Below are 13,805 nucleotides of genomic sequence, written 5' to 3' on the forward strand. Positions count from 1 at the left end.
AATCTTTCCTAAAATATTATTTTCATAGCTCACACCGCACTGTTTCAAGATTAAAAAAAAAAAAAAAAAAAAAAAACCTCAGTAGCTTTCCATTACTCATGAGAATGAAATCCAAATCCCTCTGTCTGGCATTTAAGGCCCCTCAAAATCTAGCTTCAACCTAACTCCCTAGTACCAAATATCTCAAATGAAATATGTACTTTCCTTGTGATTCTCCTAAACACACCTCAATGCCATGCTTCCTTTGATGAAATGCTCTTATGGCAAACTTATCCTTCAAGTCTCAGCTCAAGGACTTCCACCTTTATGCAGCCTTCCCTGAGTTCTCAAACAGTAGGAGCCCTCCTACCTAGTTTACAGGTTTAACAAAAAGTCAATTAATATGGGGAACTATAAACAAATGATTACTTAAAGAACTCTTTAGCAAACTTAATATACATGCTGCCAACATGAGCACCCCTTTAGCAGACTTACAACATATAGGGATCCCTGGGTGGTGCAGCGGTTTGGCGCCTGCCTTTGGCCCAGGGCGCGATCCTGGAGACCCGGGATCGAATCCCACATCGGGCTCCGGTGCATGGAGCCTGCTTCTCCCTCTGCCTTTGTCTCTGCCTCTCTCTCTCTCTCTCTCTCTCTCTCTGTGACTATCCTAAATAAATAAATAAAAATTAAAAAAATACTTAAAAAAAAAAGACTTACAACATATAAACTTATAGGAGTACCTGGCTGGTTCAGTTGAGAGAACATGTGTTCTTGATCTCAGGGTCATGAGTTTGAGCCTCATGTATAGAGTAGAGTTTACTTAAAATTTTAAAAAAATAATAAAAAAACATATAAACTTAGATTACATTTGTCTTATTTGTCTTTTAAAAAAACATTTTATTTATTTGAGAGAAAGAGCAAGAGAGCACTAGTAGGGTTGCAGAGGTGGGGGGCAGGAATAGAGAGGGGGAAGGGAAGGGCAGAGGGGGAAAAAGAAGCAGACTCTCCATGGAGCAGGGAGCCCAACTGGGGGCTTGATTCCAGGGTCCTGAGATCAAGACCTGAGCTGAAGGCCAACGCTTAACTGACTGAGCCACCCAGGCACCCTTTCATTTGTCTATCTTTTTATGTGGGGCCAAAGCCTTTGATATGAGATTGGAACTCCTGATAATCTTTTTTAGATCAGGCCACAACCACAACCATATTACATGCTAGTTTCATTTTCTTCAAAGTTGAGCATGAACTAAAGATTCTTGCAAAGCAGCTCAAGTGCAAAAATCAATTTAGTTCTAGTTTGTATGATCCTCCCTGCCACCACCAAACTTTTGTGTTTGCCTCACCTACACATGCTTTACCAGAAGCTTTTAATGATTACTCACTCTGCAATCTTATCAAAGCTTTCCACTTAGTTTTCAGAGAAACAGCTCTCATTTTTTCTCATATTTCATTGTTTTATTTAATCTGTATAATTTCAGTAACAAATACAACTGGTATAAAAAAGTTTAGGAACACAATTGACTTCTCATAAGCATGCAATACACCTGGGTGGAATAGAAATACATATGCTTTTTAAAAAAATTGTATTACTGAAGTATAGTTGATATACAATGTTATATTAGTTTCAGGTAAACAGTATACTGATTTAACAATTTTGTCTATTACTCAGTGTCCCCCACCGCTAGTGTAATTACCATCTGTCACCAACATTATTAACAGTATTATTGACCCTTTGCTAGCACATCAGTATTTTTTAAAGTGCTGTCTTATCCTTGAACTATCACTATACCATAGGTTCTAGAAAGGATAGAAATACTACTTAATTCTGTGTACTGGTTAAGTAGAAGCTTGTTAAGTGGTAATCAGTGGCAGTTGAGAATTGTAGCACATTTGTTATATTGAAAAATATTCAAATATTGAAATACAATTGTGTGTGCATTTCTCTACAAGTCCTTAAGGACAGGGACTTTCTTAAGAGATCTTAGTGGAAATCTGATTCATGCATGATGGATAGTTGAATAGGTGGGTGGATAACAATCATACCTGTTTCTATACCTTCATATGCTTTCCTCTTCTTAAAAAGACTTTCCTTTAAAATTTCTGATTATTGGAATTATGTCTAATCTTCAAAGCCTGGCACTGATCCCTTACCTCTACAAACTTGTTCTTAATCATTTCATTTCAAAAAGGAGGGGTGCCTGCGTGGCTCATTCAGTTAAGCATCTAACTCTTGATTTGGGCTCAGGTCATGATCTCAGGGTTGTGAGATTGAGCCTCACTTGAGCCCTATTCAAGCTGCATCAAGCCACAATGAGCCCTGTTGAGCCCCACATCAGGCTCCATGCTGGGCAGGGAGCCTGGTTGAGATTCTTTCTCCCTCTCCCTTTGCCCCTCCCCCACCTAAAAAAAAAAAGAAAAAAGGGAGATCTTATTTGACATATCTTTTGATGGTTTTTATTTTTAATTAGTGGGTATTGTTTCTGTCTCCCCCTTTCTTTTTTTTTACATCTTCTGATTGTATTTTTTATTTTTAAATCATTTTTTCATCATAACAATGTAGTGTACTCTTTAATACCCATTCCCTATTTCCCTTAGCCCCCCACTTACCTTCCCTGTGGTAACTATCAGTTTATTCTCTATAGTTTCTTGGTTTCTCTCTTTTTTCTTTTGCTGGCTTATTTTCTTTCTTAAATTCCACATATGAGTGAATTATATGGTATTTGTCTTCCTCTGACTGACTTACTTCACTTAGCACAATACTCTCTAGCTCCATCCATGTTGTTGCAAATGACATTTCATTCCTTTTCATGGCTGAATAATATTCCATTGTACATATATTCCACATGTTCTTTATCCATTTATCTATCAGTGGATACTTGAGCTGTTTTAATAATTTGGCTATCATAAATAATGCTGCAATAAACTTGGGGGTGTATGACTCATTTTGAATTAGTGCTTTTGTTTTTGGTATGTAAATAGTAGTGCAATTACTGGATCATAGGGCAGTTCTATATGTAACTTTTTGAGGAACTTCCATATTGTTTTCCACACTGGCCGCCCTAGTTTGAATTCCATCCAAAGTGCACAAAAGTTCCTGTTTCTCAAAAAAAAAAAAAAAAAAAAGTTCGTTTCTCCACATCCTCACCAACACTTGCTGTTTCTTGTGTTGTTAATTTTAGCCATTCTGACAGGTGTTTGGTGATGTCTCATTGTAGTATTGATTTGCATTTCCCTGATGATAAGTGATGTTGAGCATCCTTTCATGTGTCTTGCGGCCATCTGTATGTCTTCTTTGGAGAAATGTCTATTCATATCTTCTCCGAATTTTTGAGATTATTTTTTTTATTGAAGTTCGATTTGCCAACATATAATATAAAACCCAGTGCTCATCCCATCAAGTGCCCTTCTCAGTGCCTGTCACCCAGTTTCCCTCATCCCCTTACCCGCTTCCCCTTCCACTACCCTTTGTTCATTTCCCAGAGTTAGGAGTCTCATGTTTTGTCACCTGCCCATTTTTTAATTGAGTTTTTGGTTTTTAGATGTTGAATTTTATAAGTTCTTTTTATATTTTGGATACTAACACTTTATCAGATAAATCATTTGCAAATATCTTATCTCATTTAGTAGGTTGCCTTTTTTATTCTGTTGATTGTTTCCTTTGCTGTACAGAAACACTTTATTTTGGTGTAGTCCTGACAGTTCATTTTTGCTTTTATTTCCCTTGCCTCAGGAGACATAGCTAGAAAAATGTTGCCATAGCTGATATCAGAAAGATTACTGCCTGTACTCTCTCCAGGGTCCTTCCTTCTTATTCATGAGGGCTGAGAATATTCTGTATGTAGCTGCATAATGCCATCCACATACATTGTATCTAATGGATATTTAGTGGTATTTATTGGAAATCTGAGAAGGTTGTATTTACTAGGATGTGGAACTTATAGTAACAGGAGCCACATTTTTGTATTTATTTTTTCTTATTTTTTTAATAAATTTAATTTTATTGGTGTTCAGTTTACCAACATACAGAATAAAACCCAGTGCTCATCCTGTCAAGTGCCCCCCTCAGTGCCCATCACCCATTCACCCCCACCCCCTGCCCTCCTCCTCTTCCACCACCCCTAGTTCGTTTCCCAGAGTTAGGAGTCTTTATGTTCTGTCTCCCTTCCTGATATATCCAACACATTTCTTCTCCCTTCCCTTATATTCCCTTTCACTATTATTTATATTCCCCAAATGAATGAGAACATATAATGTTTGTCCTTCTCCGATTGACTTACCTCACTCAGCATAATACCCTCCAGTTCCATCCACGTTGAAGCAAATGGTGGGTATTTGTCGTTTCTAATGGCTGAGTAATATTCCATTGTATACATAAACCATATCTTCTTTATCCATTCATCTTTCGATGGACACCGAGGCTCCTTCCACAGTTTGGCTATTGTGGACATTGCTGCTATAAACATCGGGGTGCAGGTGTCCCAGCGTTTCATTGCATCTGTATCTTTGGGGTAAATCCCCAAAAGTGCAATTGCTGGGTTGTAGGGCAGGTCTATTTTTAACTCTTTGAGGAACCTCCACACAGTTTTCCAGAGTGGCTCCACCAGTTCACATTTCCACCAACAGTGCAGGAGGGTTCCCTTTTCTCCACATCCTCTCCAACATTTGTGGTTTCCTGCCTTGTTAATTTTCCCCATTCTAACTGGTGTGAAGTGGTATCTCATGGTGGTTTTGATTTGTATTTCCCTGATGGCAAGTGATGCAGAGCATTTTCTCATGTGCATGTTGGCCATGTCTATGTCTTCCTCTGTGAGATTTCTCTTCATGTCTTTTGCCCATTTCATGATTGGATTGTTTGTTTCTTTGGTGTTGAGTTTAATAAGTTCTTTATAGATCTTGGAAACTAGCCCTTTATCTGATATGTCATTTGCAAATATCTTCTCCCATTCTGTAGGTTGTCTTTTAGTTTTGTTGACTGTATCCTTTGCTGTGCAGAAGCTTCTTATCTTGATGAAGTCCCAATAGTTCATTTTTGCTTTTGTTTCTTTTGCCTTCGTGGATGTATCTTGCAAGAGGTTACTGTGACTGAGTTCAAAAAGGGCTTTTTGAAAAAGTTCAAAGCCTGTGTTCTCCTCTAGGATTTTGATGGAATCTTGTCTCACATTTAGATCTTTCATCCATTTTGAGTTTATCTTTTTGTATGGTGAAAGAGAGTAGTCTAGTTTCATTCTTCTGCATGTGGATGTCCAATTTTCCCAGCACCATTTATTGAAGAGACTTTCTTCCAATGGATAGTCTTTCCTCCTTTATCGAATATTAGTTGACCATAAAGTTCAGGGTCCACTTCTGGGTTCTCTATTCTGTTCCATTGATCTATGTGTCTGTTTTTGTGCCAGTACCACACTGTCTTGATGACCACAGCTTTGTAGTACAACCTGAAATCTGGCATTGTGATACCCCCAGAAATGGTTTTCTTTTTTAAAATTCCCCCGGCTATTCGGGGTCTTTTCTGATTCCACACAAATCTTAAAATAATTTGTTCTAACTCTCTGAAGAAAGTCCATGGTATTTTGATAGGGATTGCATTAAACGTGTAAATTGCCCTGGGTAACATTGACATTTTCACAATATTAATTCTGCCAATCCATGAGCATGGAATATTTTTCCATCTCTTTGAGTCTTCCTCAATTTCTTTCGGAAGTGTTCTATAGTTTTTAGGGTATAGATCCTTTACCTCTTTGGTTAGGTTTATTCCTAGGGATCTTATGCTTTTGGGTGCAATTGTAAATGGGATTGACTCCTTAATTTCTCTTTCTTCAGTCTCATTGTTAGTGTATAGAAATGCCACTGATTTCTGGGCATTGATTTTGTATCCTGCCACGCTACCAAATTGCTGTATGAGTTCTAGCAATCTTGGGGTGGAGGCTTTTGGGTTTTCTATGTAGAGTATCATGTCATCAGCAAAGAGGAAGAGTTTGACTTCTTCTTTGCCAATTTGAATGCCTTTAATGTCTTTTTGTTGTCTGATTGCTGAGGCGAGGACTTCCAGAACTATGTTGAACAGCAATGGTGAGAGTGGACATCCCTGTCTTGTTCCTGATCTTAGGGGAAAGGCTCCCAGTGCTTCCCCATTGAGAATGATATTTGCTGTGGGCTTTTCGTAGATTGCTTTTAAGATGTCGAGGAAAGTTCCCTCTATCCCAACACTCTGAAGGGTTTTGATCAGGAATGGATGCTGTATTTTGTCAAATGCTTTCTCTGCATCTAATGAGAGTATCATATGGTTCTTGGTTTTTCTCTTGCTGATATGATCTATCACATTGATGGTTTTACGAGTGTTGAACCAGTCTTGTGTCCCGGGGATAAATCCTACTTGGTCATGGTGAATAATTTTCTTAATGTGTTGTTGGATCCTATTGGCTAGTATCTTGTTGAGAATTTTTGCATCCATGTTCATCAGGGATATTGGTCTGTAATTCTCCTTTTTGGTGGGGTCTTTGTCTGGTTTCGGAATTAAGGTGATGCTGGCCTCATAGGATGAGTTTGGAAGTACTCCATCTCTTTCTATCTTTCCAAACAGCTTTAGTAGAATAGGTATGGTTTCTTCTTTAAACGTTTGATAGAATTCCCCTGGGAAGCCATCTGGTCCTGGACTTTTGTGTCTTGGGAGGTTTTTGATGACTGCTTCAATTTCCTCCCTGGTTATTGGCCTGTTCAGGTCTTCTATTTCTTCCTGTTCCAGTTTTGGTAGTTTGTGGCTTTCCAGGAATGCGTCCATTTCTTCTAGATTGCCTAATCTATTGACGTATAGCTGTTCATAATATGTTTTTAAAATCGTTTGTATTTCCTTGGTGTTGGTAGTGATCTCTCCTTTCTCATTCATGATTTTATTAATTTGAGTCTTCTCTCTCTTCTTTTTAATAAGGCTGGCTAATGGTTTATCTATCTTATTAATTCTTTCAAAGAACCAACTCCTGGTTCTGTTGATCTGTTCCACAGTTCTTCTGGTCTCGATTTCGTTGAGTTCTGCTCGAATCTTTATTAACTCTCTTCTTCTGCTGGGTGTAGGATCTATTTGCTGTTTTTTCTTTAGCTCCTTTATGTCTAAGATTAGCTTTTGTATTTGAGTTCTTTCCAGTTTTTGAATGGATGCTTGTATTGCGATGTATTTCCCCCTTAGGACTGCTTTTGCTGCATCCCAAAGATTTTGAATGGTTGTATCTTCATTTTCATTAGTTTCCATGAATCTTTTTAATTCTTCCTTAATTTCCTGGTTGACCCTTTCATCTTTTAGAAAGATGGTCCTTAACCTCCAAGTGTTTGAGGTCTTTCCAAACTTCTTGTTGTGATTTAGTTCTAATTTCAAGGCATTATGGTCTGAGAATATGCAGGGGATGATCCCAATCTTTTGGTATCAGTTCAGACCCGATTTGTGACCCAGTATGTGGTCTATTCTGGAGAAAGTTCCATGTGCACTTGAGAAGAATGTGTATTCAGTTGAGTTTGGATGTAAAGTTCTGTAGATATCTGTGAAATCCATCTGGTCCAGTGTATAATTTAAAGGTCTTGTTTCGGGATCCCTGGGTGGCGCAGCGGTTTGGCGCCTGCCTTTGGCCCAGGGCGCGATCCTGGAGACCCGGGATCGAATCCCACGTCAGGCTCCCGGTGCATGGAGCCTGCTTCTCCCTCTGCCTGTGTCTCTGCCTCTCTCTCTCTCTCTCTCTGTGACTATCATAAATAAATAAAAATTAAAAAAAAAAATTAAAAAAAAAAAAGATAGCATTTAAAAAAATAAAAAATAAAAAATAAAGGTCTTGTTTCTTTGGATATGTTGTGCTTAGAAGACCTATCTAGTATAGAAAGAGCTAGATTGAAGTCACCAAGTATAAGTGTATTATTATTATCTAAGTATTTCTTCACTTTGGTTATTAATTGATTGATATATTTGGCAGCTCCCACATTCGGGGCATATATATTGAGGATTGTTAAGTCCTCTTGTTGGATAGATCCTTTGAGTATGAGATAGTGTCCCTCTTCATCTCTCACTATAGTCTTTGGGGTAAATTTTAGTTTATCTGATATAAGGATGGCTACCCCTGCTTTCTTTTGAGGACCATTTGAATGGTAAATGGTTCTCCAACCTTTTATTTTCAGGCTGTAGGTGTCCTTCTGTCTAAAATGAGTCTCTTGTAGACAGCAAATAGATGGGTCCTCCTTTTTATCCAGTCTGAAACCCTGCGCCTTTTGATGGGGTCATTAAGCCCGTTCACATTCAGAGTTACTATTGAAAGGTATGAGTTTAGTGTCATCATGATATATATTCAGTCCTTGTTTTTGTGGATTGTTCCACTGGACTTCTTCTTAAAGGGGAATTTTAAGAGTCCCCCTTAAAATTTCTTGCAGAGCTGGTTTGGAGGTCACATATTCTTTCAGTTCCTGCCTGTCTTGGAAGCTCTTTATCTCTCCTTCCATTTTGAATGAGAGCCTTGCTGGATAAAGTATTCTTGGTTGCATGTTTTTCTCATTTAGGACCCTGAATATATCCTGCCAGCCCTTTCTGGCCTGCCAGGTCTCTGTGGAGAGGTCTGCTGTTACCCTAATACTCCTCCCCATAAAAGTCAGGGATTTCTTGTCTCTTGCTGCTTTAAGGATCTTCTCTTTATCTTTGGAATTTGCAAGCTCACTATTAAATGTTGAGGTGTTGAATGGTTTTTATTGATTTTAGAGGGGGGATCTCTCTATTTCCTGGATCTGAATGCCTGTTTCCCTTCCCAGATTAGGAAAGTTTTCAGCTAGGATTTGTTCAAATACATATTCTGGCCCTCTGGCCCTTTCGGCGCCCTTGGGAACCCCAATTAAAGTAGGTTTTTCTTCCTCACGCTGTCGTTTATTTCCCTTAATCTATCTTCATGGTCTTTTAATTCTTTGTCTCTTTTTTCCTCAGTTTCCCTCTTTGCCATCAACTTGTCTTCTATGTCACTCACTTGTTCTTCCACCTCGTTAACCCTCGTCGTTAGGACTTCTAGTTTGGATTGCATCTCATTCAATTGATTTTTAATTTCTGCCTGATTGGATCTAAATTCTGCAGTCATGAAGTCTCTTGAGTTCTTTATGCTTTTTTCTAGAGCCACCAGTAGCTGTATAATAGTGCTTCTGAATTGGCTTTCTGACATTGAATTGTAATCCAGATTTTGTAACTGTGGGAGAGAGGACTGTTTCTGATTCTTTCTTTTGAGGTGAGGTTTTCCTTCTAGTCATTTTGCTCAGTGCAGAGTGGCCAAAAACAAGTTGTATTGGGAAAAGGAGAAAAAGAGAGGAGAGAAAGAAGGAAAGAAAAGAGAAAAAGAGAAAAAAAGGAAGAAAAAGAGAGAGAAAAAGAAAGAAAGGAAAAAAAGGGGTGGGGGAAGCAAACAAATCAAAAAGCAAAAAAAAAAAAAAAAAAAAAAAAAAAAAAAAACCACGGGGGAGTATCTTCTGACTCTGTATACTTTAAGTCCCTTGACTTCCCCTGGAACTGGTCCATCTAGCTGGTCTTCGGGGGGAGGGGCCTGTTGTGCTGCTTTTCAGGTGTTAGCACTTGGGGGAGCTGCTCTGCCCCTTGTCTGGTGCAGGGCTCAGTGGGGGTTGTTTACCCCGTGAGGCCCCAGGAGGAACAACCGCAGTGGCAGCGGCCAGCTCTGGAGCCCTGGAGTCAGCTCCCAAAGTAACTACTGAGCTCTCCATCTGCAGGGCCTGGCGGCTCCAGGGGCGGGCCGCTGATCTGCTCATCTCGGGGCAGGAGCGTCCTTGCTGTCCTGGGCCCTCCTGGCCTCTGCCTGTCCCAGGGGGAGGCCGGATCCTGGGCTGTGTTCTGGCACCCAGTGCTCCCGGGCCTGCGCTGTTGGATTCCCGCTTCCGCCCCGCAGGCCCCTCGGCAGAGCCGCCGCCCGAGCCACTCCGAGCTGCTCCCCGGTCCAGCCGTGGCGCGCTGCAGCCCTTTAGGGAGCTCGGGGCACTCTCCCTGGAGCACAGGTGTCTGTTAGTGTCCCAGGGAGCCTGAGGGCAGCCCCGCCCTCCTGAGGTCCTGCTCTAACTCCCTGCGGTGCCTTTCCGCCCGGGAAGATTGGTACAGCTCCTGCTTCTCCGGGACGGGGCTCTCCTGCCCTGGGGGCACTCGCCCCGGCCTTAGCCCGGCTCCTCGCGGGGCCCCTCCCCCTTGGATGCCTTTTGTTTCTTTATTTCTTTTTTCCCGTCTTCCTACCTTGATAGAAGCGCGATCTCTTCTCACTGTAGCGTTCCAGCTGTTCTCTCTTTAAACCTCAGGCCGAATTCGTAGATTTTCAGGATGATTTGAAGGTTATCTAGGTAATTTGGTGGGGACACGTGATTTGGAGACCCTACTCTTCTGCCATCTTGCCCCTCCTCCTCTATTTTTTTAAAAATCCTCTTTGGATAACAGGTTTCAATGAGAAAAGATATATAAGCAATTCAATATTTATAAAAAACATATATTTTTAGATAATTTGGCTACTAGTATTAAACTAGTAATAATTTCAAAACTCTGAGATAGTGACAAGGAGATGCAGACCTGAGTTCAAATCATGAGTTTGCTAATTTTTACTTCTGTTCTTGGATAGATTGTTTAATCTCTCTTACTTCTAGGTTTCCTACTACTAAAAATAGAGATTTTATTTGCTTTTCAGAGCTGCTTTCATAGCAAGCAATGTGAATTTTACTGTAGTACTGTATTTCTGATAAAACATTTCAAGAAATAAATTTAGTCACAGCATAAACTAAGATTTCTATGCATTAGCACAATGAGATATATCTGGAAAGCAGTGTAGATTATTAAGCCAAAACCGCTATTGTACCAAATCTTTATTTATATATCTCATATCTATATGTATACATCACATCTAAATTAGAACCTTCACTCATAAAATATCACACAGGCTTTTCTTTTTGTAATTTGAACGATTACTAGTGGAGGATCGTTGAAAAGATTAAAAACTACAGCTCCTTCACCACACAGTGTTGTCAATCTTGACTCTGGCTGCTTTTACAGGAACAAATATTATTCTGTATCACTTTTCATAAACTTTTTTGCATGTAAATTTAAAATATAAATGGCCTTACACAACAAAATTGCATGTGAAGGTCATCTACTTCCTTTCAGCGAATCTAACCTGACTTCCCTTTGCCCAGACTCATAAACATAAACCAGTAAACCATCTGTATTGAAGCTGAAGTACTGTCAATTTTATAAGAATACTCAGACTTTGTTTTTTAATCATAGGTGCCTCTCAGAAAAGAAGCTGTTATTCTTGCTAACAGCCTCAGTATGTGTGAATGTCCCAGAATTGAATTTTTACAGCAAAAGTATAAGGATGAGAAGAACTCCCTTGAGCATGAGCTCTTCAGGCATGGTAATACAAATATACAGTATTTATGAACTTTTTAGCTCTAAGTATTCATTAATTATTTTCATAATATTTTTAATATTTGGTTTTTATCAATCAGGAAGATTTTCTATAAACTATTTTATTTATTACTTACCAGTGTAGTAATATATGACTCTCTGATCTATTGCTTTAAGCAAGTTGTGAACAAATATTTACAATTATAGTGTCAATTTAATAGGATGGGACTTGTTTGTTACTCATATTTAATCCAATTTATATGGAACAAGCGCTTTTCACAGTCTCCTTTGTTCACTGGAGACACAAGAGACAAGGGCCCTCCTACTACATTGCCATTTTAACTTCTCTCTCTGTCTCCTTTTTTCATTAACTTGTGTCCTAAAAATAAACTCAGTATATATGCATGTCACACACACACACACACACACACACACACACAGACACACACACACAGAGGCACACACCACACCCCTAATTCACAGGAAAGAGAAAAGAGAACCTGGCCTAATTATGCAGTCATCATCATACCCAAGCACTTGAGAAGGCAGGCCTTATTTGTCTTTAATCATTGTAATAGAAGATAAGAAAACCTGGTTGTAAATCTAAAACTGGCTAAAGACAAACAAGTGTAGAGTCTGCTTTATAAATTGCATCATAGAAGATAAACTTTTTGTACTTTAATTTATTCACAGCGATCAGTACTCTTTATTTGCATCTTGAATATACAGATAAATAAAAGCATATGAGCCAATTTGCAGGACGTCTGGGAGAAGTCCCCCGGTAACCACATATTGAGGAAAAAAACAGTTCATCAGGTCCTCTTGCCTCATCCTCCCACTGTTCATTCTTCAGTTCTACCAATATTATGGAATGCTTACTGCATGCACGTTAGGCACTCAGTAGGTAGTAGGGATACAGTCTATGCAAACTAGACACAGGCGCCTTTATGGTATTGACAAACATTTAATAATCACACATATAATAAGGGGAATTAAACAGGTCAGGGAGTAAGGGACACCTATTCTTTGGTCTCCACTCTTCAACCTACAAAGACTAGGCAGTCAGAAATTTGGTTAAGTCAACAAGAGTAATATTCTAGGTCCCAGATAATAGCTCTGCTATGATTATTAATGTTGAACTACATGTGTTTTGCAGTCTTTCATTCAGTTAATCGGAAAATTAAGGGATTATTGAATCTAGAAAGAACTCCTTATTTGAAAAAACCATTTGCTACTTTTTTCTCATTCTCCTCTATTCCCATCTTAAGAAACATTTCATGATGTCTTTTCTAGTTCCTTCTGAAATATATTTCCCAAAATAATTAGGTTCTCTTAATTTGTATTTTATAACTTGTACATGGTAAAAAAAAAAAAAAGCCATCTAAATGTTTTCTGTCTAGTGATTACAAGTTACTTTATAGGATTCACTGACTCCTAGAGATCCTTAGGATTGAGTGAATCCAAAGATTCCTTAGGAATCTAAAAGGAAAAGAAATGTTTATCCATTCAGTAGACATGTATTGAGTGCCTCCTAGGACCTAAGGTATGTGGTAGGTGCCTGATAGAGAGATAAATTTTTACCCAGTAAATAACAACAACAAAAAGTTTCTTACTTTAGATTACTTAGTAAAAAACATTGCCGGCTTATTATTTTCTTTCCTCCTTTTTCTATAAAGCTTTGCTTGATATAACCACAAGAATCCTCTTTCATAATTATTTCATTTGGTCAACAAATATTTAGTGAGCTTCTGTTTTACTATACAATGGCAAACTAGGTAGCCAGGATTTCTTCCCTTATAGAACATCTGGTCAAGTCTGGGAGCAATAAGTAAAGTGATATGGGAAAGTTACCAAAATGAATTCTTGTTAAACATTTTTTTATTCATATTTAGGCATCCTCCTCATTACAAAGGTCTTCCTTGGCCAGAGTGTTCAAGCTCGTGAACAGGACTCCATCAATCAAGCTAACTATCCAATGGTTAATTCAGTGTTTGTTCCTCGAAAATATATACTAAGTATGTGTGCCATAAAGATAAATGTGCTTTAATTTTTCTGAGTATAAAATGTTTGTATTTAATACAGATGTGTAGAGTTTAACCTCTACCTAACAAAATCTGTAAACTTTTCTAAAAAATCCTTTGCTAGCTACTAATAAGCTTCTATTTTTCTGTTCCCACTGCAGTAACATTTGTATATATGCAGATTTTTTATTTTGCAAACTTTTATTTTATATTCACAGACCCATACATACTGTTAAACATATTTCATATATATTGTGCATATATACTATATATTATATGTCTCCCATATATTATATTTTATGTATATTATATAGTATATGTTTTATGTATTTCATGTAGTCTGTATATTTCATGTATATGTATTTCAAAAGATAAAAACCCCACCCACTTTTTAAAAAGATTTCATTTAT

The 13,805-nt window shown here is 38.4% G+C and overlaps 1 protein-coding gene across 15 annotated transcripts in view; it reads left to right on the forward strand.

Moving 5' to 3' along the window:
• LRRC9 (leucine rich repeat containing 9) overlaps positions 1–13,805 on the forward strand; it is a 125,039-nt gene that overhangs the window by 36,835 nt on the left and 74,399 nt on the right. For all 15 annotated transcript variants that reach the window (XR_012002199.1, XR_012002198.1, XM_026000584.2 and 12 more), the window contains 2 exons: positions 11,252–11,381; positions 13,267–13,389. Coding sequence is in view for 13 of the 15 variants with exons in the window: in XM_026000584.2 (XP_025856369.1) it covers positions 11,252–11,381; positions 13,267–13,389 (253 nt within the window). In the remaining 2 variants the exon portion in view is untranslated. The remainder of the gene's footprint in view (positions 1–11,251; positions 11,382–13,266; positions 13,390–13,805) is intronic.

The sequence above is a fragment of the Vulpes vulpes genome, chromosome 6, assembly GCF_048418805.1.
Source record: "Vulpes vulpes isolate BD-2025 chromosome 6, VulVul3, whole genome shotgun sequence".
Lineage (NCBI taxonomy): Eukaryota > Metazoa > Chordata > Mammalia > Carnivora > Canidae > Vulpes > Vulpes vulpes.